Here is a 25,911-nt window from a genome sequence, read left to right as displayed (position 1 = left end):
AACCGGAAGATCTAGGACTGCAGATATATCAGCCACTGTTCTATGCATGAAACAAAGCAGCATTCACCTCACATAGTCACACCACTTTTGCTCACCACTTAGCTTCGTTGCAGTTGGCCATGTTATGAATTGCTAAACTGGGCAGAAAAGCTGCTGTTAAGGACCGACTAGTGCCAACGGTGTTAGACACACTGCAAAAACTACAGCCACTGACCTTTAGAGCTACACCGTTAGCATGGCTTAAAAAAACAAATACTCATTGTTAAGGATTTGCTGCTTTTCTCTATCTTAAATAATAGGAAACTGAATATCTATGAATTTTGGACCGTTGGTCAGACAAAACAAAGCAATTTCAACATGTCACTTTTTAGCTCTGGGAAATTGTCATCATTTTCACTATATTCTGACATTTTTTGAGACACAATTACTGATGATGAATCACTAATGAAGATGATTGATAGTTCCAAATCTTGATAGATAATATATAAAATCTGAATCTTTTCAAAGCGTCAATTTAACCCTTTTCTCATGTTGCCAAAACGTGACTCTCACCATTAGAAACATAACACTCTGTGATCTATTCTGCGCCTTGATTTAGATCAGTCTGAGGCATCACAGGTTCAGATCTTTGAGTCTGCTTCCTGTGAGAGCCTGCTTCCTGTGGTACTGTGCTTTGGCACACAAAAAACACAGTAGGGGAGGTGGGAAACTCAAGTAATTAAAAATAATGATGGCTGACGAACAGCAGCTCACACTTACTACAAAATGTTGGCTGTCTTTCCACATCGTCTCGTATGTCACTGAATGACGAGCACGTTGACACATTGGGTACTGAGCAGAATGCAGATGAGCAATATGTCGGCTACTGGCAAGAAACATCTTAGAAAAATCTAATCTAAATTTCTAATTTGTGACCAATATGTTAATTAATTGATGCGCAATAACTCAGAGTTAAATTCTTGGCTGTTGTTGCCTTTGAGAACGGCCCGAAAAAGTTGCCCATCTCTGCATCAATGCATTTAAATTAGTAATCTGACATCACTGGCACCCTTCTGTACAGGGATTACTCCAACATGCTTCAGGCAGAACTTCCACTATCTCATTTTAAGGATTTTTACAGCTCGATCCATAATGCCAGTCAGTATCTGTGCAGTTTAAGTAGCAGTGACAGGGTGTGATAAAACACAGCCGAGTTAAAAACCCTTGTCTGGCCTACGAGCTGAATCCCATCTGCCTCTCTCCTCAAACTGACTCATAATGCTGCTTATTAGTCCCTCCGGAGGGATAAAGGGGACAAGGGGACATTTTTAAAAAGGCAGGGAAAGATCAAGAAATAAAGACCAAGAGAAAACAGATTAGGAGGGAGTGAGCTGACTAGAAGAGAGAGAAAAATGCAAAGAATGTACAAGGCTAGAAAAGGATAAATATTACATGGAAAATGTAATTATGTTCACATACGCTGAACACTGCATGTGTGAACAGGACAAAATGAAATCATTTTAAATTTTAAATTCAAGTTTTAAGCAGTTGAATTATCACTTTGTTTGTCAGCACTGAAAGTTAAGTAAGTAGCCTACTGAAAGCAGTTTAGCTGTCCTTTAAATAGTGAGTGATGACAACAGTATAAGTTGAAGTGCTAGAGATAGTTTAGAAGAAGTGCACTATAAATAGTTGAAGTGTCGGTTGGTACGTACATAGGGAGTGGCAGCAGTTGAAATGTCAGTTGGAACATTTGAGATGAGCGTTAATGATCATTAATTGACGTTTCAAGGATGAAAGCAGTTGAAATTTCAAGATGTGGACGGGAGACAAAACGTCTTGGAAATAGACAGGGAAATAGGGGAAGTGTTGTGGAAGCAAAACCAAAGGTGGAGATTAGGGAAGTATATGGATAGAAGATGAAAGGGAACGAACTAAAAGACACCCAGACAGTGAGGGTAGGTGCTGGTGAGCAGACTGTTCTCCAACGGTGACCGGCTGCTCAGATCCAGCAAACAGATAAATGACAACCTATCAATATTACAGTGCATCATTTCCTCCACCCCCTGCTTCTCTAAGGCCCTCCATATCTCTCAACACCAACCACCCCTCCCTTATCTCGACAAGTCATCCATCCAGACCCCACACATCATATCACACACACACACACACACACACCACACCAGACCACACACACACACTGTTTTGCCTATTACTTGTTATGAAACCAAATGAAAACCAAATTGACCCCACCCACCCATCATCACACACACACACACACACACACACACACACACACACACACACACACACACACACACACACACACACTGTTTTGCCTATTACTTGTTATGAAACCAAATGAAAACCAAATTGGACATGTGTTGGGAGGGAGTGTGTCACTCCTGTTTCAACTGTTCTCTATCTTCCACTTTTTCCTCTTACATCACATTACATTACAGTCATTTAGCAGACGCTTTTATCCAAAGCGACTTACAGTCAGTAGTATATTACATATCATTCACCCATTCACACACTGATGACAGGCTACCATCAAGGTGCCACCATCAGACTCTAACTAACATTCATTCAACATCCAGTCCACACCGATGGCAAGCCTTCAGGAGCAACTTGGGGTTAAGTGTCTTGCCCAAGGACACATCGACTGCCGAAGCCGGGTATCGAACCACCGATCCTCTGAATGGAGAACTACCTTGCTCTCCACTACGCCACAGCCTCTTCTGACACTCTCATCCTTCTCCTCTGCCCTTCTTTTACACTCCATCCCTCTCTACTCCTCTCTCCTCCTCTCTCCTCTCTACTCCTCTCTACTCCTCTCCCTGCTCTTACCAACTCCTGTGCATTTATAATGATCTTTCCATCGCTGCTGAGTAAATATCAAGGTGCAGTGGCCACAGAGAGAATTGATCACTCATTGAGTTCTGTGAGGAAAGTCACTGTTCCTTTACAAAATAGTATACAGACACCTATACCTCTCTAAAACTAAAACCTGGTATAGAGTAACACTTCCTTTGGCAATGTTTTTAGGATATTAAGCACCTTCCTTATACAAACCCTAGAATATATTAGAGCGTTTTACCTCATTAGGGCTCTAGAAACTCTTCAGATTAAACCATCTAGAAAGGAGAGCTTAGTTTTGGTTGAGATACTCACAACATAGACAAATACAACGTGTGATAAGGAACTAAAAGTAGAGGTTGCTTCATTTTAAAGGGTCACGAGCATTAAAAGTTGAAACCCACTGGTATTATACTTCTTGAATCCATGGTTTCTTGTGCTTTCTGATGGATGCATCTGTCATTGCTCACTTATAATACATCCATTTTCCTCCACATTCAAACAGACGCTTCACATTCAGGCAATCCAGAGATTCAGTCAACCTTTCCATCCCATTACTGTGTGCTGTTATGACAGATGAGGTGCCTTCACTGTGGCCAGCCAAGTAACCATGAGACAATGTAAACACACACACACACACACACACACACACACACACACACACACACACACACACACACACACACACACAGCATACTTCATTCAGATCCACATGTGTTAACAAGTATTTATAATGTAACCTGTGTGAACGTCAGCACATTGTTGTGAAATAACAAGAGGCGACAAACTAAAAGTGATAGAAAGGGAAGTCTGAAATGTCAAACTATATAGTCAATAAATATTAATTGTAGATGCTTTTTCAAAGAAAAACATCTTGCTTCCCAGGCTACAACTAACATCAAACACAACCCAGTGTTCACATCAGCTCATCCTGGATAAACAGAGAAACACTCACCCAACTCTTTTTTCTTTTTTTTGAAAAGAACTGAGACCTCTCCCTCTCTCTGGCGGTGATGATACAACCTTATTACAGCGATGTTTTCCCCGATGTAACTAGCTTTCTTTGTTGCAGTGGACTGCCGCTCGATACATCCAGCCACTCTGGTGCCGAGTGTCCATTGACTCCGCTGAGCCGACGCTGATTGGTTGATCGCTTCCACCACAACACAGGATTCTGCTGTGACGCTATTGGCTCACACTCCGATGGTGCGTTCATGGACTACTCTGTAAATCCAGGCTCTTGTTGTACCAATTTATAGAGCTGGAGAAAGATATAACTAAAACTACTCGTTACAACTACTTCCATTACTACAATAGCTTCTACTGAATTGTGTATACTCATGTTCAGCAATGAGGCATCTAAAGACACCACTGGTTTAAATTCTAATTCCTTAACAAATAGTTTGTCTACAGCTTCTAGACTAAAACTTGGACTTCTTTCAAAACCATTTTAAGTGCCTTAATCAATTGCTTACAGTAAGTGTATGTCTACTTTGTTTAACCACTTTTCTATTTTGCTCTCAGTAAAAAGCCATTTTCACAGTTATTACTATCTCTAATATTCCGACAGTATTTGAAGGTTTCATCATCCCCATACTTTATTTCTCTGTTCTTGATTATAATAGTTAATATAGTTTTTTTTTCTGTCTGTAAATATTATATTTCAGTTATTGTGTTTTTCTACTGTTTTTATTGCTTATTTATAATACTTGTTTTTTATTTTTATTTCTTACTTTTCATTTTTATTTTTATCTTGTCTTTCTTTACTATGTCTCTTGTGTGCACTTTAACTCTATGCTGCTGTAAGCCTGCAAATTTCCCCGCTGCGGGACTAATAAAGGATTATCTTATTTTATCTTATCTTATCTTGGGCATACTCCCACTGTGGTACCCAGCTTAATATTTAGTCAATTTAGATACATAACCACAAGATCAATGGACTGATCTGCTGTAATAGCTCAATTCCGGGCAAAACAGAGGAGGGATGATTCATTTGCATCGAGCTGAATCAACCTTAACAGCTGCACTATAAGATCAATACAAACTCATGTCTTTTGATCATTTTTTTTTTAATATATATGTCACAGAGTCCAATTATGCTATGTATGATGATGGATTATTCTATTTGCCATTTACCCACATTCATTGATTAACTAAATAGAAATCGATTCCTTTTCTTAGTCTCCATAAAAATGACCATAAAGACATGTGCGTTTGTGTGTGTGTGCTTGCATGTGTGTGTGATTGTAAATGAGAAATCAGTAAATTGAACTTGTGCACTGGGTCAATTCTCTCAGGGGCTATTTGGCTCCTCCTGGTGGTGACAGTAGGCCAATACAAACAGGTCGTGGACTTTATCCACACATTTACTCTTCATACTTCCATTTTTAAACTTGTAGTTTATTAAACATTTGTACGACAGTAACACATATTGTGATTTTCATTTAATAAATATCCTAACATTCATAGAAGATTGCCCTCTTTTTAAATATATGGGTTGCAAACTGCAAGTACAGAAATATAAAAACAAACAATAAAATTTAGTTGCAAGTGGATTTTTATTTACTTTTGAGTTTTAAAACAAAAAACAAAAGAACATCAACAAGTGAGCCGGCAAAAAACAATCTTCCAGGTTTAATTGAACTCTGCTTGACGCTGCATCCTGTCCAAGCATACAGGAGAAAGATATTGAATTGCATACATACACTGAAATGAGAGTTACAAAATAAAAGTAAAATGTCTGCACTGGTTCTCCAGTTGTATGGTTATTTCACATTTTGGTAACATGATCTCAAGTATTACTGCAATGTAGCCAATAACATGAAAAAAAGAAAGTGTTTTACAGGAAAACATGGACATTAAAATGAATCAGCAGTTTTGTTTTTTTTCCAAGCACCCACAGCAACTTTGGGGCTATCAACATGTCAATGGAGACTGAAAATCAATAACTATTACGAGTTACAACCCAGGCCTTGGTATGCCTCTGAAATTAATTTGAGAGCATTCAAGAACTTCATGCCTGAACATATCAGGTTTTCTGCAGTTGGTAAAATAACAACAATATTTTTTTTTAAACATGGAAACTCTACAGTCTTAATCTTTTCCATACGGAGAATCAGTGGGCTCAGAGACCACAGCGGCTGGGCCTCAGAGATTGTTGAGGGAGGTCTTTTCTCTGCTCATAAGTTTTAAATGTCATTTAAAAGGAGGTTTTGACTATGAACAATATCAAAAATTGATTTGATAAGGTGCTTGGATACAATTTGAAAGGAATGCATGTGCCAAATTTTTCCCAAAAGATATTTCTTTATGCATGCTAAAAGGGGTAAATTCACAGTTTTTACCTACCACTCTCTTCAGTAACAGATAAGCTTGGCATTTTTGTTTTTAACAGACTTAACCCTGTACGGCATTGTAGATAGATGATTCCAGTTGTTAAACTCTCACATTAAAATACCTCCATCTTGATATTCAAAACATTTTGCTATGAGAGTTATGAACAATGTAAACATTACCAATGATGGAAACATCCAAAATCTGAAAAATGGAAAACTTTTTTTGGACCACTAAAATGACAAACCAACGCACAAATGCTTAGATTAAAGTATTTCTCCTGCAGCATTTGTTAGCTTTAGTGTTAACACAAATGTTTGCTTGACAGCTTACAGCAACATACAAATACAAATTAACTCACAGTTATAATGTAAGAAAACCCAATCAAGCAACAACAATATTCATGTCATCAGTCAATGTCAAACAAGGTGAAATTGCACAAAAAGATAACAACATGTTGCAAATGCAAACTACAGCATGATCATACATGGGCCTAAGAACAAAAACAATAAATGAGATTCATATACAGTATCTATATTATATACACACATTTGGACATCCTTCACAACTACTGAGAACCCTAAACTGTACAATATATCTGATAGAAGAACAGTTGCGCAAAATACCATTTTGATATACAGGAATACTTTTTTTCTTTTACAATGTACAAGTTCAAACTGTCCACACAAGAAAAATGCAAAGCACAAGCCCTAAAAGGCCACAAAAGTGCATGTTATCAGGTCAGTTGGGAGCCACTGGAAGGAAGGGCTGGCATGAGACTGGGAATGAAAGCTGCCAGTATCGTACAGGAGCTCTTCCACACTCCCAACCGCAGTGTCTTGCAAGATTAATAGTTAGTGTAGGGAAATCTGGAGTAGATATTAATTATACATGCAGGCACACATGAGCGCAGATGTACAAACACATTCTTAAAACATAGTTAGATCATCATGGTGAGAGTGACCAACATGTCACACACACACACACACACACACACACACACACACACACACACACACACACACACACACACACACACACACACACACACACACACACACACACACACACACACACACACACACACACACACACACACACACACACACACACACACACACACGATGTGATAATGAAACTGCATCAACATTCTCCCACTCCAACATTTCCCCACACGGTCACATTATATTCAAGTAGTGGCACTCCAATAGCAGATACTTAAGTGTCGGTACCTTTTCGACAATCACACACTTCACATCTCAAGGACTCGTTGGTCTCATGTTTTCACACAAGATTTTAAAGTCCTGAGCAGTGACTGGGTGCAGGCAGAAGCTGGCCTTGTATGCCACTTTTATTTCAGTTTTAGAAAGAGAACCTGCCAACACAGAAGGCCAACTTCACCCGGACCACGTCACCGCCAGGCACCGAGTTACAAAGGAGTAAAACACTGAATGTCAGCTTTTCAACCTACTCTTTGTGAACACAAGCTAGTTTCTGAAGGCATGTGTTCAAGTGACAGGCCGTCACAAGCTCATCACTGTTTTTTCTTTTGTGTGGCCGTTTAGCTGACTGCTGTGTTAGAAACTTCAGGCCTTGGGGGGGGGGGGAGGATTGACTGCAATGTTAAGGGAATGCTTGAAGCCACACTTTGTGTAGTGCAAAGATGGCTAGTTCAGATGGTACAGTAGTCTCACGGCACTGAAGCAAGTCCACTTCAGACAAATGGTGCCAAGTAGTGTGACTTTGACGTTCATTTAGTTATCATCTCTCCTGTCCAATGAAGTTGTCTCCAAGCATTCCCCTTTCACATTATCATCTCTATTTAAGATTTGAAAAGGCCGTTTTTCAGTCTCCCCTCAAAAGGAAGGACGCAAACTTAAATCCATGTTAAGGCCACTGAAATGTGCTTAAAATGTATTCCTTCAGAGGTACCCTTAGTTTAACAGGTGCCAAACTCTTTCTGGTTCTTTCCTGTCAGTGCCTCTTTTCTAATCCTACCCAAATTACCTCTCCTCTGAACTGTAATGACCTCTATCTGTTCCAGCAATCTGATAAAGGGAACTTAAGGTGATGATACTGATATGGGAACAAAGGGCTTTTCCTTCGTCCTATCTCTTCATCTTTTGTCTGTTTTTCCTCTTCAGGTCCACTAGAGTATTTTCGGTTTTCCTTTGGTCTTCATTTTGACATTTAGTCCTCGCCAGAGGGCTACCTCCTCAGTCATTTGCTCAACTGTCTCCCTCTTTAACCAAGAAGGAGACAAACCTGGTGGGCTAACGGCCGAGCAGGTAGACCACCACCTCATAGGTGCACATCATGATGGCAGTGTTGGGGATCTGTCTGACAAGATGGGTGGTTAAGCCGCGGTACAGCGCCCGGTATCCCTCCTCCCTGGGCACGGTCAGCAGCGTTTGGAAGAATGAGCGGTACTTGCTGCCTTCCTCTCGTAGCCGTGTGCGGATCACCTCTGCAATTTGACAGTAAAGGAAGAAAACTGTTAAATACACCAATGGTCATTAGTTGTTCTTGTCAGACTTTGTCTGAATGTTGTTTAGTCTCCCCTAGAGATTTGTTTCCATATCTGACATTCCCAAGAAGGCTTATTGTTATAAGCTATTCATTGATCCATCTTTTAGTATATCAGCTGTTCCTCAGTCCTCAATTTATGCGCTTTAAATGTGCAGGTAGGGTAATTGCCTCCTGGACTCTGGCTCCATACTTAACATACATGTCTAATATAAAGGATAGGTCTTGTTCTATTCTAGTTTTTTTGTTTTGTTTTTTTATAAAACACATGAAAGACCAAATCCAACAATAACTTGATTCCACTAACAAGTATTCCGCATGTTACCAAAGCCGATACAGATTTTTTTGCCTGTGCCATAGAGTTAATTTGTTCTTCAAAAACTATATAATATATATTATAGAATAGAGTAGATATGCCATAGAGTAGAGCCCCCAATATGTGAACTATTTACGCATGTACATAGGTTATACCAATCAGCCTTATAAACATGGAAAATAGTGTAATCTTTTGGGAAAAGAAACAAAAACTTTGTGTGGCAGAAGGTTACCATGAGGGTATGCGATGGAGGTGGCACAGGTCTTGGAGGTGGCTGCTGCGAGCATCATGCCCACAAAGTCTGAAGCATCTTTGACAGACTCCTCCTCTTCGTCCATGCTGGCGTGGGCCTTAGATTCCACCAGTTTACGTTTGATGCTCTCATAGATGACAAAATGAATGACAGTCTCAGAGATGCCAGCGTATGAGGCTGACATGCCCCTGTAGAAACCTCGCAGGCCGTCCATCTGGTAAACCCGCCGGATGCAATCAAATGCATTCATTCGCCGCTCACCCTGGGTTCTGTAATCACACAGAGACCAGCAACAATATAATTTAATTCTTGTTATTATCATCATAGAAAACTTAATGAGTCATTCAACGCATTCCACTGTAGCATCTAGACTTATGACGTACAGGTAAGATGTTCCTCACCTAGTTTCCAGCTGCAGGCGGGTCTTGATCAGCCAGATGGGGTTGGTGGCTGTGATGGCGGTGAATCCTGGGGATTTCAGAGGGGGACAGAGGTTCAGACAGATGCAGAAACATTTGGAAGAACACAATCTAATCAACTATATTCAATATTCTATACTGAACAAGGACAATGAGAAAGCTCTTCACTAAACAGGATCAACTCGCTTGAGTGTTTTACTTTACAATGAGACATTTCAATACTGTCATAGAGAACTATTGTACAGATGATTTGAAACAATGTCTGAATCTAATCAATCATTTTTGAAAAATCATTAATTCAGTTACAGACAAGAATTGAATGGCTTTACAGTTTCACATATTGATCCTCTTCATGTGAAATGCAACACAGCTGTATGTAAACAACAGCTCTCTTCCTGAAGTAAAGTTTATTAACTAACAACAGTGCATGAAGGCAGCAGTTGCGAGTACTTTCTTTTTTTTCATATGTCATCTTAAAAAAAGATCTAGCTGAAAACATTTGGAGATGAGGCCAAGCAGCAAAGTCATTTGAGGTCTTTGGGTGCGACAGACTGTTATTATACTGCAGTCTGATTAAATGTTAGTGAGAGCCTTTGTGGTTCTAATTCAAATGTTTTTTTATTAAAACATAATTTAATCTTAATGAGTTTACGGAGGCGGACTGTTTAAAGATAGCATTACAACACACAAAAGCATCAACCATTTTACAAGAAAATGTCTCATTCACAACACTGGTCTAAATTTTCTGTCATTGTTGGTTCAGCAATATAGATGTGCTCCCTTCATTAGTCAAAGAATGAACCTCTTTAGGTTTATTTTGTGACATTTAACAAACCAGTAGTTGACTAATTAGACACTAGAGAGAGGCTGTTGGCCTGATACTAGCACAACTAGCACAAATAGAACAACTACAACAGCACAGAGAAACAAAATGGTGTCTGGAAAAGATTCTTCAATTATTCAGCAGGACTAAAGTTGGAGGTCACTGACATGAAATTTGGTGAAGACATTACTTCATAATGGTAGTGGGCTACCTTATTCTATATTTTCGTCTGTCTTCACTGCCGATATTAATGTTAGCTTAGTTTGACACTGGGGTCACTTAATAATAGGGTCCCTGAAAATGCATTAAAAATGCACTTTTGTCCACAGAATATATATCAAGCAGATGTGAGAGTGTGCATCCGCTTGTTTGAGTTATTTACAGGGGATAATACTTTGAATAGAGTGCTAGACAACATACAGTTATATAACGTTTGATGTGTAAGGTGTAAAATTAATAATGAGCACTTTGCATCATTATGAAATGACACAAAGTCTCTCTACAAGTTTTGGATACAAATGATGCAATAGAGGGAGATAAAACATGGCCATTTGCAGAAAACGGCTAAGGCGAGGACAAGTCTAGAAAGTGACCTCAGTCACATCTAGTGTATCAATGCAACACAGCCCTAGCTTAAGGCAACTGCGTTAAGAAGAGAGGAAGACACAGGTCTGTTGAAGAGAAGAAGAGCAGAACAAAAAGAGGAAGAAGAAAAAAGAGGGAAGTAGAAGGAAGTAGCGTCTATGGCGTGTACTCACGAGGGAGGGGCAAAGCTCCTCCAGCTCCTCCCCGCTGCAGCTAGTAGCCTGCAGATATGGGGGGCACAGATGGCGGGGGTCTCCCACCCAATCACGCAGGGGTGAAAGCTTTACAGTAAAGCCCTAAAATAGACACAGGCTTTTCTGTACCACAGTCACACACAAGCAGCGGTCACATCCACCCCAAACCCCACCAACCACCCACCAGATCCCACTGGTACTGTACAGGTATTTGGAGAAGAGATGGGAGGTGAAGGAGTGACCTCCCTCCCATCTTTCCCCAAACTCTAAGACCCATCCCCTTTAAATTACTCGTATACGTTAAATTAAGTTTTAACATTTTTTTTTAACATTCACTTTACAGTGTATCCCTCCCTTTATTTCTTTTGTCAACTGGAATAAAAAAAATGTTGACTGAACAGAAGCCAACCCAATCCAAAACCAAAGCTCCGTCTCACCAGAGCGAGGTAAAGCACAAGCACACATACAAAAGGCAGAAAATTAAATTGAAGAGGTATTCCTCATAATCCTTGTGCCATTATCAGTTTATAATCTACATATTAGAGAAATAATTAAATCAAGTGCTTATTGAAATAAGGTATAAAATTAAGAGAAGCACGTGGAAATGCTAACCTTGTCGTTGTGTATAACAGACTCTAAGCGCTGGACAATGGTGATGAATCATTTTGATGGGTCATTTTTGGAGTATGTGATGACATAAGGATGAAGTTGGTCATAGTAAAGTGAATCAATGAGGTGGAACAATGAATGCAACTCAGCATGCTCCATAAACCTCTTTGGGCCACACATTATTTTGGAAAAACTGGGACAAATTTAAAAATAACATTAAAGTGTCCTTGAATGTGGATGAAATTATGTCTCCAGAGAGCCAGCCTGTTTTTACAAAAATACTTGAAATAGCTCAAAAAGGACTTATTGAAGTCCACTTTAAATCCACCAAAAATAGTACTGGAACAGAGGACAACAGTTTTCCACAGGCCATTAAGTCTCAATATTTATTGTAAAATAAAAAGCTAATTGTTCATAACTGTGCACAGTATATTTGAGAGCTGTTTTTATTATGGCCATTCAACTCTTCCATATGAATGGTTTTAGTTGAATATGTCAATATTTTTGTTTATCTTTTCTCCTTGAATATGTATTATTGATGGGTTTCTTTGCTCCTTATTTATAACATGGGTCAGCTTAATAGGACATGTGTCCATTAATAACTGATTTGGGGTGACGAATCTGCATAGTGCACATGTAAGATTTGTCACCATTTTTCCTCTGAATCAATATAATTTAATATGTACAAATAAAAATGTCTCAATTCATATTGTATCACAAAATTCCATTACATATAACAAAGCAACAAAATAAATATTCTGGTAGTAGAAGTGAAGTGACCCACATGTGCCTTTCTTGCCTGCTTGGTAATTTAGATTACCCACGAAGAAGATACATATGATCCCACACAGGCTAAGTAGTTCTTGATCTGATCCCCCTGTGAGGAGCTGCATCTCTATATGGGCATTGTGCTGCATGTTTGCATATGACCCTTCTATAGAAACATAACTCCCATGCGGTTTCTCCAGAGGAGTTTGACCTACATTCAGAGAAAGCAAATATGTTTTAGATTAACTGCTGGAAGAGAATATAGAGCGCAGGGTAGCCCACAAGTCACTGCAGGGAGGTGATGAGAGGCAATAGCTCCTTTTACACAGAGATTAAACTTTACTGCCATGAAGAAGATCCGCCCAGGTGTGTGACTTTAGATTGCATCCCGAAATTACAGGAGCAAAGAGGCGTGACGAGTAACACAACTGTGTGTGTGTGTGTGTGTGTGTGTGTGTGTGTGTGTGTGTGTGTGTGTGTGTGTGTGTGTGTGTGTGTGTGTGTGTGTGTGTGTGTGTGTGTGTGTGTGTGTGTGTGTGTGTGTGGTGCCGCATTGCCAGCTGTTCATTTTACACAGGCATTGGCTCTGCTCTCTGACTACCTCCACTACTGGCTCAGTGCGGAAAATATCTGCCTGCACATTAAATCTCTGTATCTTAGGGCATGTCTACACTATCCCGTTTTCATTTGAAAACGCGTATCTTTTGCTTCGTTTGCACTGAGCGTCCACACTATTCCGGAGTTTTCGGGCATCGAAAACGGAGGAGTTTAAAAATGCTCCCGAGGACGGATAAGTTTGAAATTAAACCAAGCAACCAATGTACTTCCTGTTTACACCGGAACGCGCATGCCCAGTGTACGTGAATAGTGGGAGCAAGTCTGGACGCAAATCATTTCGAAAACGATGCTGAAACGCGTGTGTGGACGGAGATCGTTTTTGTTTTAAAACCCTGTTTTCATTTGAAAACAGTTAATTTAGACATGGTCTTAAATACAGAACAACAAGGTGGATTAATGGAGTAACAGCCCCATCTTGGACAGGCAGCGTGAAAGGAGCTAGTGACTCCACAAAGTTACTTTACAAAACTGGAAACAGCATCAGGGTCAAATTTAGCTGCTTATTCACAGAGGCGTTCTCTAACTCTGCTATTTCCCCGTGCTAACAAGAGACAGAGGCCATAAGTATATCTGTGCAGCAACAGTGTAAGACATTTGTACTGTATAGTACAATTACACTGATATTCCATTTAGGTACTAAATGAATGCAACGGGCATGCTGATGAAGAAATGTATTCTCCATGCTTACAGACCTAAAACTCTTCTATATGTTGTGTTGAAGCCCAACTTTAAGAAATAATTTGCGTTCTATTTTGGTTTAACTGTGAAGGCAAACTCTTCAGAAAAAAAATCTGAAAAGAGTAAGTCATGTCGAAATAGTGTCAGCCTTTTGGATGATACAGAGATACAGATTCTCCTTGAAAAGAAACTATTGATGTTGATGGATGATGACAAAAGACAAAATGGAGGCCATCAATTACAACCCTCTGTAGCACTGACAAGGTTAGCATTTCTTTTGTGCTTTGACAACATAAAATCCACAGAAGTATGTGTCATTACTTTACCTTTAATAGATAATGTTAATAGAGCAAGGCAACAGGCTAAGTGAAAGGGGGTAGTATGTGATAAGACTAAGCAATAATAAAACCTTATAATAAGAACCTAAAACTACAAACCAGCAGCAAACACATTGCCATAAGCAATGGTAATAGCATTACAAATGAATAACCATTATGAACTTTCTAATATTCATAAAAAATCACCATGGTTTTCATCATACCAGTGTAAAGAAATGGGATGCTACCTGACGTGTCCGCCCGAGTGCCAGGGGCCCCGGTTGACCTTTGGGGGCCGTGCTCTCTCCTCTTTACACACAGAGCAAAGAAGGGGGCCCAGACCACACTGTTTAAGTAACAACCGGGATGTTAAACCATTTACAGAGTCCTCTGGAGAGGCCTCGAAATGAAAGAATAAAAAAGAGGGGGGAAAAGGGCAAGGAGAAAATAAAAATAATGGAGGGCAATGGGGCTAGGAGAGGAGGAAAGCACAACCTAAACTTTGAGGACCATGTGGCTTTCTTCTTTTTGTCAAAAACAATATATACAGCATATGGTGTTAATTGCAGAAAAGACACATTTTAGTATGAACATGTCTGACTTTTTTATTTCAAGTCTGAGACTGCTGATTTGAGGTATTGTCTCCTCAACTGTATGCAGACACAAGATACAGTATTATCTGGGTAGATGGATGTGTTTACAGAAAGGAACTGCTCAGATAAAAGCTTATGAGAATAAGTAGCAGCTGTGCTATGTAACTAGCATGGTTTCAAGCTGCTTTTTTAATGGATAAGTGCATCTTTCGTGGATTGGCTTCACAGCAGACTACATGAGGCTGTTTCCACAACAATCAAGGTCCAGGTGAGTTTGATCCTGAGAGTCTTAAATTGTGCTTTCTGATAAGCCCCCTGATGTTTTTATTTAATATTTCTATACACGAAACAGCTACATAATGCCTACTCATAACAGACATCATTTGTTAGCTTTGGCATGCTTTAGGTAATCACAATCTTTTAAATTTGTAAAAATCCCATCATCCCACACATGTATATGGAGAGAAGGGTAAGGGGGGGTAACGGGTGGGGTGGGGGTGGGTGAAGTGAAACTCTGCGATACTTCAAATTGTTAAAATGATGAAAATATAATCTAAAATGAAATCTGTCAAATGACAAAGTGAATATATCTTAAACATGTTTTTTTTATATATATCTATATATAAAACCCATCAGTGATTAACACTGCCCAGGCAGACTGAGAGACAGACAGGCAGAGATAACACTCGGCAACAGACAGTGACAAACTGACAGAAGGGAGGGGGAAGGAGCCGTCATTACCTGCCAGCCCAGCCGACACCATGTGCACCTGGGTAGAGTCTGGCTCCAGCACCCCATTCAGCTTCTCCTTGGCAGTCGAATAGGCCGCAAAGTAGATCGCCCTGTTGCAAATGATCATGAAGGGGGAAAAAAGACAGAGGTTAGCAAGACAATGGTTAAATTGACTAAAAAGATTAACAACTAATGACTAGAGAGGAAACAGCTGGAGAAAACAATGCTATTATTTGTTAGCTTCTTCAGTTTGAACACATGTACCACTGATCAAAATGATGAACAAAAAAAATTGATGATGAGTATTCAGTAAATTTAATTGTACTATAAAAGACAACTGGATACATGACTTCACCAAATAAAAATAAAGAATTGTAATATGGCAAGATTTATATACAAAGCAGTGTTACATAACTTGCATTAAATATGAAAACAATATTTCAATTGCCTGAAATAAATACTGCCTAAATTGTACATGAAGGCATGAAACAGAGATTGGCTAAACTATTAACTAAATGCTGGCAACCGAAATAAGTTTATCTCTGTGTGTGTGTGCGTGTGCGTGTGTGTGTGTGTGTGTGTGTGTGTGTGTGTGTGTGTGTGTGTGTGTGTGTGTGTGTGTGTGTGTGTGTGTGTGTGTGTGTGTGTGTGCATGCCTGCAATTGTGTGTGTGTGCATCCCAATCTCATAGTGTGCTTTAGTAGCAGATTTATCTCCCATGATTCTAGCTTCTCCTCAATAAATAAAATCCCAGGGTTTAGTCAACGTTTCTGCTGAGTGGAATTAAACGCAATGACCTTCCCGCTCTGCATGCACAACATAATCATGCTGCTCTGCAGATGAGAGATGAATGACGGGAGTTGGTCTGAATGTTTATGTGCATCTTTCGTACGTAATGAATGATGCTGCTGGTGCAAGCTGTGCTGTGCGTGTGTGCGTGCATGTGTGTGGCTAATGCATGCCAGCAGCAAGCCCAGTAGACTGCACCCTCATTGGAATCAGAAGATTTTTTTTTTAGCTTTCCAGCGTCAGAGTGATGTTTTCTAATTACAACAGGAGAAAATAACTCTGTAACCCAGCAACCCAGACCTCCTTCTTATAGACAAATTATTAGTGTTATCTCACTCAATTCATTTTAAGCTTTACGTTGTCATATTGAATCAATTGAATCTGCCGCTGTAAACCAGTCAGATTTTGATGGCGGCATGTCGATCGAACACTAGTAATTTGGGTATAGTTTTATGTATAATATGAGTTTCTTTCTTGAAGAATCACTCGTATTTTACGGCCTGCTGCTGAAGACTGAGCTGAGGAATTTGGCTGCTCTGAATAAATGAGTATGATTTAAAAGTGCTGCTCTTGGAAATGATAAAAGATTTGTCGTTATGGCAGTACAGCCATAAAAATAATGTCTTGAATTATTGAGACAATCACATACTATTTATAGGGTACAAATGTGACGATATACTCGATCTCTTATTTCACACAGCTTGGAAACATTTATCTAAATTTGGTACTACATAAAAATTATTTTGATATAAAATATTAGGCATTGGAACATTAGGCTTTAAGTGATTCATTAAACCGCACGTAAGACAGTCGGAAATCTCACATGTTCCCATTGAGTTCATCAGGCTCACTTCTTATGCAACAGTATCTTCCTATAGCACAGTCTGCTATGGCTGCCATGACAAGGACACAAGCTGCCATTTACACAGCTGGACAACTAGCACATGGGACTGACACACACATGCACACGCACACCCAAGGGCATTTTTGGCCCCTCAGAGTCTGAGCCAGGCAGAGTCAAGACAGCATAGACAGTGCAGGACCCAGAGGACAGATAAAAAGATTTAATATAGGCAAAGTATGACAAAATATTACAAAAGAGGGAGAGACAGAGAATAAGAGCATGGAAAAGATGACTCAGACAGAGACCACAACGAACCAACGGGAAGAGAACAACAATGGCCATGTGATGCAGCAGTAGCTAGGGAGAACCAGACAGGTCAGGGAGGGGGATTAGACTCGAACACGACTCTCAATGTAGAACTCCATTGTGATAATTCACCACAACATTAGCAGTCACATGACAAGAGTGTCACAGCTGGCCGGTGCCTGTTGTTGATGTTTCATTCAGACTTTGACAAAGTTCAGACTATTATGCAACCATAAGCAGCCAAGCTTAGAGAGAGGGAACCTACTCATTTCCTGTAGGATTTGGAGCACGGATTTACATTTTATGTCAGTGAGTTTAACTCAATGCATTACTGTATTCATGGCCTGCTATTATAGCTGCCAACATAGGCTCTGATTGAGCCAGAAGCTTTAAAAAGAAGATAAAATAAAAGAAATTCTAGCAGAAGCAAATACATTCCTCAACAAAAATGTGTGCCAAGGTTGGATGTAAAACGTTTAATAAATGACATATAAATCCTTTTATTCTCTGATAACAGGTACAGCTAGTGCTGATAAGAGTGGTTCATTCTTAAGTTTTTTTGTAAACATTAAAGATTGTGGTGACCTACTCTACTGTGTTGGTTATCAGATATGCAAGTATAGGTTATTATATATTCACTTACTTTTGGCTTTATTCTGTACATTGCAGTTCTGTTGTCAACCAAAGACAATCTTGGTAACTGAAATTCTACCTACTCTGCCACCAAACGATTTTTCAATGGGGCAGAAAAATTGATTAACTAAATTTTCCTCAGTGCACCAAGTATATGCTACCTGGAGGACTGATACATTATAAACAAACATCAGTTGAACCTTTTAACTTAGGCTAATTACGTTATACTTAAATTAAAACAACCCGCAAAAATATGTGTGAATCACCCACCTGACCTAGGCTAAAAAAGCAGACTAATTGCTCCAAACGGTGCTTTTTATTGTTGAATGTCAGCAAGATAAGTAACAATTCATTAAAGACATGACACACATAGGCCTACACACTCACACACTACTAGAGGAAAAACTCTTTATAGATCTAAAATGATCTTTTTAACACTGGTGGTCATGAAGCTTCTCTCTCTCTCTCTCTCTCTCTCTCTCTCTCTCTCTCTCTCTCTCTCTCTCTCTCTCTCTCTCTCTCTCTCTCTCTCTCTCTCTCTCTCTCTCTGTCTCTCTCTCTCTCTCTCTCTCTCTCTCTCTCTCTCTCTGAAAATATAAAGATTAAGAAGCGCTTTTATTCTTAAATAACATCAGCGACCAATGAGAATTTGGTAAGACAAGAGCATATTGACCAACTAACCGACCAATGGACCTTCATTTTCGTGCCAATTGCTTAAGATATATGGTAAGCAGGAGAGGACATGCACCACACCCAGAATACTTTAGATAATGCTGAACATACCTGGAAGGTGCCACACCCACAAGATTGGGTCCCAGTCCTCTGAAGAGTGAACGAGGACCCTCTTTCTCTAGAATTAACCTGCAGAGAGAGTTTTCTTGGTTATTCCATTATAATACAGAACTAACATACAGTTCATTTAACATCCATGTAATATGCTTTATATAAATGTATACCATTGTACAAATCATTATGCGACTGGCTGGAGAATAACATGCTCCCTTTGCTCAAGTTAAATCACAGTTATGAATTCACATCTACCACACATTTGGCAGATTATTTAGAAAGATGTCAAGATGTCACCTGTGTCATGAGAGCGTTTACTCCATAAATGGTAAATTTTCTAAATATAAAACGAGCGGCAGTATTTGAGTAGCATCGTACAGACACAAGATTGTATCAATCTTCCCAAGTAACTCTCAGCAAGAAAGCAAATAACTCTATTTCCTAACATGTAAACTATTCCTTTAAGGTATGTCAATTACGATAAATTATGCATTGAATGTAAAAAATATGTCTCTATATGTACATGCTGTATGATCCTGGAAGAAAGACAATGATAATACTTCACATGAATGTTTTTAGGGCACCATGGGAGACAGGCAGGAACATCCATTAAGGTCCCTAAGCAGATGGACCGGTAAATTTGAACATTTTGGGCCATCTGCCAAGACGTGACACTCAATACAGTCTAATACCAGGCTGGATTGGGTGTCAGGTCAACACAAGAAGTTGGTTTATGTCGACAATAGACCAAACTTTTTGAGCCCATAACATTGCTCCGATTAACTGCAATCAAAAAAAGGCATTAGTAATATGTTATAAAACAAAATCCTGAGGTGACAAATGGTCACTATCATCATACAGGAAAGCCCATAATAAATGAAGTGGCAGGTGCCATCGTAACAGCCCACGTGTTCATTGTCGGTTGTCACCTGAGTTCAAAGACTGTTTATTGGTCTCCAACCTAACCTAGAACCTCACTCAGAACGTGCAGGGTTTATGGTTGACCTTCATTCAACACACGTTTTCAGATAAACTGCGATGCAAAGTTCATTTAAAGAAAACCATTCTGAAAAGAAATAAGAGACCTTTGGGCTAGGTAATAAACTCATCCTTTCGGGGAGATTAAATTCTCTAGACTTAAGCCGTCCTACACAATTTAGTGTACAGCAGAGTATTTTGTTCAAATTGTAAGTTTGTGGACTGTGCCTTCAAACCCTGGCTTGATGATTTTGCTAACGTCTGTTCTTAGCTAAATACGCCAACTCAAAAATGATTCACAGAATACAGAATCTCCTCAAGAGTAATTTCCCAAACCCACACAATAAACACATCTCAGAGTGTCAGTGTTACCCACAGTCAAAAAACTGAAATCATTAGCTAACATACTCTGCTCTAAAATGGAACAATGCCTTCACCACATTCCATGCTAACCCACTTTGACTCGTGTGTTTTTTTCCCTTTCCTTGCCGTACAGCTCGTCCCTCCACTACACTGCTCCACTCTGTATCGTGTAATGGTGGTGTACAGTTTCTGCTTGAGGCAGTTTATCTCAAGGTCAACACAAGAAGTTGGTTTATGTCGACAAAAGACCAAACTTTTGAGCCCATAACATTGCTCTGATTAACAACAATCAAAAAGGCATTAGTAATATGTTATATAACAAAATCCTGAAGAAACGAATGTTAACAAATCTTTGTTAAAAGCAGGCAAAGTGACAAAGAGAATGTCAGTGAGAGCAATTCAATATTTTAGCCAAACAAATGAGAGAAACAAATTTTTGTTAACCACTTTGGTGACAATTGTATACAATTTGTATTGTACTGTGCAATTGCAGGATTAGCATGTTGCCTGTATATTTCCTGGCAAATCTGTAATTCATGTTAAAATTCTATGTTAAAAATCTATATTTTTCCTATGATATGAAGTTATTCTTCAAATTAAATTAAAATAAATAATCTATTAAAAAAATAAAGCTTTCAGGCAAATAGATCTTTATTTGAATTGTTTTACTCTATTGTACATTGTGCTATTTTTCTCTTTATTGGCAAATGAATAACACACAAAATAAGAGTGTGAGGCGCTGGGTTATTTACAATTTAAAATTATGTCAATATTTCATTCTTAAATATTAAAGTTATCATGTCTACCGGCATATTGCGACACCCAGATTCCATGTACTCAAAATAATGAATGAAAGCAATTGACTGTGGAAAATTCCACACAGCAGCTTCTGCATTTCGCAATATGTTTAGCACTGTATGACTCTGTGACAGTCATTGAAAAAGATTGCCAGTGTACAAGAATAGAGCACTGTAGCCATGTTTGACATTAGTTTAACAATGTTTATTTTTCAGTGACCAACGTTAATTATGAGTACTCGCTTTCAGTAGATTCCAAATAAACACCTAACCAATGCTGGATTCCCCTGCACTCTCAGTTCCCATCTGTCTTGTGACCTTCCACTGTCTAATGATAAGAGCGATGACATTTCATGTGGCATAAATGGGAACAGTTTATTGTGTATTTCTTACATTGGTGTCCAAGTAGTTGTTTAGAGAAAGTACCCAAAACAGTCCCACTGCTTTAAGGTCAAAACAAAGCTTTGAATGATCAAATCGGTCTTTGGGTGCCACTAATCAAATATACCGCTATAACGCTGGACTTTTTAACTGATGCGTTGCTCAAGTGTCTTGGTTGTAGATTTTGCTGATCTCCCACAACAACAAAAAAATGTTTCCTAAGAGAATAATCACCAGCAATCCTAAAATCTTCTACCCAATCTTGACACCAATTTCACGTCTGTCATTACGGTGATGTAAATTCCCATCTCCTAAAACATTCAAGGTGTCATGTTGCTGCAAATAATTATCCTCTAAAAGCACATTAGCTCCTTAGATGTAGTATAAAAGAACTTAGTGTAAAATAAAAATATTAAATGTAAACCTATGGGAAGATTACAGTGATACAGGACATTAAAAACCACCGTTTTTTATTATTATCTCCTCCAGGAGGATGATGCGATCAGTCACGTGTGTGTGCGTGTGTCTGCAATTGAGTGTGCACCCCGGTGTCTGTCCACAGCTAATCTCGCATTCTGCTGTTGCAAACTGCATGACATTTTGGGTTACCCGTTATGGCTGCATGCTCAAGGACCTCTTGTTGTTGCAGTAAATCACACTTTCAGCATAAACACCAGGTGGAGATCTGCTGCACCGTTCTAGTTATTGCTGTGGATTCACTTTAGAGTACCACAGACAGCCAATGGACAAGTTCACCAAGTGATATAGACGTTTGCTGTGACAACAAACAAGGGGTGTGTGTTTCACAGCTCTAACAGACTGATTTACAAAGCTTACCAGGAATTTTTAGCTGTATCTTTCAGACTGTCTTCCATCTAATCCTGTCTTTGCACATTCATTGAGCGAGTAATTCAACTCAGGGTAACTTCAAATTTAACTTTAGGCTGACATATTTTTAACTTGGTCAGTCATTTCACGCAGCTAGAATTGGCAGATTGTTCAGATATATTACTCAGTGAAGACTAAAACTATGACAATTCAACACAGAAGCTTTATCACAATATTACAAATTTCACAGATGATATTCATACTAAAAACAATATTGATTGACAATTTAATTAACATTTTGCGCAATGCTACTTACTTGAGACAGTGCAGAGGCCCTGGTGGAGCGACACGGGCCACACTGGTTCCATTAACGGTGCTGAGATGGACTTCGGAGATGTAGAGAGTGATGGAGGAGGACTGCAGTCTGGTCTTCACAACCTCCAGAGGACAAGTCAAAATTGCGCCCACAGTGCCACCACATCTAGAAGAGAGGAGAGAAGGGTTAGGATGGGGTGGTGTAAAAAAATAGCCAAGTGGTTAGGGCTCAGACTACGTGGGCGCAATAGAGCAGCGAGTTCATACAATTACAAGGCGTTATCATTATTAGATTTGGTCCAAGTCATATCTATATTTTTCCTGTTTCCTCTGCCAGTTTTTAAACCATTCTCTAATACTCATCTCCCCAATCACTGGGCACTGGGAATCTGTTATTCCATCTTTAGCACTAAAATGATCTAGGAGCTGGCACATGCCATGACCTGGTGTTGTTGATATGCAAGATACTGCAACAAGCAAACTGCCAGCTAAGAGTGAATAACTGGTCACATGATGCTGTTCAGTGTAACTGTAACCACATTGCTGACTTTTGCCATCTGAGAAGGCAAGAATGAGTTGTCATGAATATTAGACTGTTGTTTAGCTGGCTCACTGAACTCATGCACACACACACACACACACACACACAGTAAATAAAATCATGACTGCCTGCAAATAGAAGTGAAGTAACTTGTTGTCATGTTGCTGAGGCTGAAGCCATCAGCACATAAACAAACTAAAGTTAATTGAATTGCAATCAATTTCATTCTTATTAAACATCATTGCATAATCAATTTCATTTATATGGCATAATTAGGCACTTTATTCTTATGAGCCGAAGGCTACCGGACATAAAAACAATATTCTTTCTTATTTGTTAATCATCTCTGCTTTGACCAAATGATTGGTGCTTTCCACAATAGGACTTTGACAAAGCTTCACCATCAAACCACCACAAAGAAAGTGCTATGAGTACTGTGGTGACAAACAATGTGAATGCAATACAGGTTAAGTTAAGTGAATAAAAGCTGTGGGCCTACAGTGGTGTATGCTATCATCTTGGCTGTTGGCAGTGAATTCCTCTAACTTGCAGTCTCTTTTGAGTAGCACCAGCTATATTTACCTTTCAAAAGACCGACCCACATTGGTGCTCACAGGCAGCTGTGACCCTTGGCCTACTTTCATGGCTACGCTGTCTGCTTTGTGCATGTGTGTGGTGTGTGTGTGTGTGTGTGTGTCTCTCACAGTGGCTGTGAGAGGAAGCCCTGGCTTATGCCTCCAGCTCAGGTTTTTGAGGAAAGCAAAACTGACTTTGCTTATTCAAGATGAAAATGTGTCTTGTTAGATTTAATATCCCTGACAAGCAAGATAACACAAGAGTTGTGGTGTGGTATTCGTAGCAGTTCGCTGCACTTATTGAATTTGTATTTGTTTACTGCACTTATCCTATTCGTAGTAGTTTGTAGCACTTATTATATTCGTATTAGTCTGTTGCAATTATTGTTTTCGTAGTAATTTGCCTCTGCACTATACTTTTGCTCTGGTTTATGCTTTAAGATGCTTGTTTAAGAAAGGAGATGCACTTATGACTTCTGGTGACTAGTAGTTCTCTTGAATACCTATGTTGAATACACTTCCTGTAAGTCGCTTTGGATAAAAGCGTCTGCTAAATGACTGTAATGTAATGTAATGTAATGTGATGAGATTGCCCTATTTGAATGTCAATGGTTTTGGGCAGAGATGAAAGCAGAGGCAACAGACGAAGAGAAACTGAAGACAATAGATTAAACTAAGAGAGGGACATGCGGTGTCAATACACTTCTTACTTTTACATCAGTGTTGTCATTTCCTTTGATGAAGTTGTCTAGCCTGTCTACAGAGTTGTGAATGAGAATCGTTACACAACTTTGGGTTTGCTCGCCTGTTTAACCTTAAGTAATCATTTCTAAACCCTTATTTTGTAGCTTACAAAAGATCCCCAGAAATTGCAAAATACTTCCACCTACCGATTGTTACGCAATATAGAAAAGGGTTAGGGTTAGGGTTATTATATTCGGATAATAACCCTAATATATTCGGATAGGAACAACTATTATCAGATGGATGTTTGCATTGTATTGGCCATCTGCTATACCTGGGTGTCCTTGACATGGACATGTGTCTGAACCCCTAAACAGTCCAAAATAAAGTTAAAGTTATAGGAGATGGGATTTCAACAGATAATATCAATAACCATAAATAAAGAGAAGCACTGCTGTGGCTGCTGCAGAACTTCATCAAGCTACCGAGAGAGAGCAGCAACGAGCCCGGAAATAAGTTGACTTGCCTTCAAAATAAAAGCGTCAATCGTTTCAATTGAATAGAAGTCTGTATATTTACAGGCATAAAAAGAACAAGTAAATTTAAACACTCAGCACTATACCCAAAGCCACAACTACAAACGCCCTCTCTGTGTCACATTTGTGTAAAAAAAAAAAAAAAAAAATTCACTGTTCAAAGTCTCATATTTTGAAAGGTTGACAGGAAGTTTAGTTTGACCCGCCGGTTTTGACACTGGCGTGCACACAGCTGACACATGAACGCGCGGCATAGAAAAACGGCCCTGTTAGCTAGCTTAACCTGGCTAGATAACCCAGATGATGAGTGCAATGCTGGGACGCTTTAAAAATGAGCCCAGTATCTTAAAGAAACTCGTGTTCTGACTCACCCTCCTGCGAACAAATGAACCAGCGTGTCCCTTTGGCTCATTATTTAGCACGCCCCGCCAAGCAGCGCACCTTCTGGGCTGCGGCAGAGGGTCAAACTCGGGCTCGGGTCCGTCCCTTCCCCGTCGCTTTCTATCCTCCGTGAGGATGCGCACGTCGACTGGCAAAGCGTCGTCGATGATGAACCAGCAGTGGGGCGAGTCTGCGGTGATTCAGGCTGCAGTGGGCCGACCAGATCCCCCCCCTGTGTCGCTATCAGCTCGGTCGGGTTCCCCTCTCAGCGTCCTTGTCTTCGACTAGACCACTAGCAGAGCCGTGAGCTCACCAGGCTCAGTACTACTGGCGCAATGTTATTATCTCAGCTCTAGCAAACGGTTTTATGGCCACATCCACGCGTTTTTCCTCCAATTTCGACTCTGCTTTCATCGCTGCAGTGAGAGGGAAGGGGGCCGAGCTCATAGTATTTACTGTACATCATAGGCTGGGAAACAGACGCTGCTATTGGTCGGCTGGGCCAGTGACGTCACGTCGTCTCCGCCCTGACCATGCACTGTTCACATGCTCAGCTTTGAGTTAATTAGGGC

General features: G+C 39.7%; 2 protein-coding genes across 2 annotated transcripts in view; both read right to left on the bottom strand.

The window, feature by feature from the left end:
• LOC129113185 (SPRY domain-containing SOCS box protein 4-like) overlaps nucleotides 1-3,884 on the bottom strand; it is a 68,897-nt gene extending 65,013 nt beyond the window's left edge. Inside the window, exon 1 of the mRNA XM_054625383.1 lies at nucleotides 3,794-3,884. The gene's annotated coding sequence lies outside the window, so the exon portion shown is untranslated. The remainder of the gene's footprint in view (nucleotides 1-3,793) is intronic.
• Nucleotides 3,885-5,377: 1,493 nt separating this feature from the next.
• Nucleotides 5,378-25,764, bottom strand: LOC129115573 (solute carrier family 25 member 36-A-like). Its single transcript, XM_054626969.1, has 7 exons — nucleotides 25,330-25,764; nucleotides 22,624-22,788; nucleotides 18,958-19,035; nucleotides 15,612-15,712; nucleotides 9,668-9,734; nucleotides 9,246-9,535; nucleotides 5,378-8,638 (listed from the first exon to the last, which is right to left on the bottom strand). The coding sequence occupies exons 1-7, from the start codon at nucleotides 25,368-25,370 to the stop codon at nucleotides 8,445-8,447; spliced, it is 936 nt and encodes a 311-aa protein (XP_054482944.1). The 5' UTR covers nucleotides 25,371-25,764; the 3' UTR covers nucleotides 5,378-8,444.
• Between the last annotated feature and the right edge of the window lie 147 nt (nucleotides 25,765-25,911).

The sequence above is a fragment of the Anoplopoma fimbria genome, chromosome 3, assembly GCF_027596085.1.
Source record: "Anoplopoma fimbria isolate UVic2021 breed Golden Eagle Sablefish chromosome 3, Afim_UVic_2022, whole genome shotgun sequence".
Taxonomy (NCBI): domain Eukaryota; kingdom Metazoa; phylum Chordata; class Actinopteri; order Perciformes; family Anoplopomatidae; genus Anoplopoma; species Anoplopoma fimbria.
This window is presented reverse-complemented; position numbering and strand designations above follow the sequence as displayed.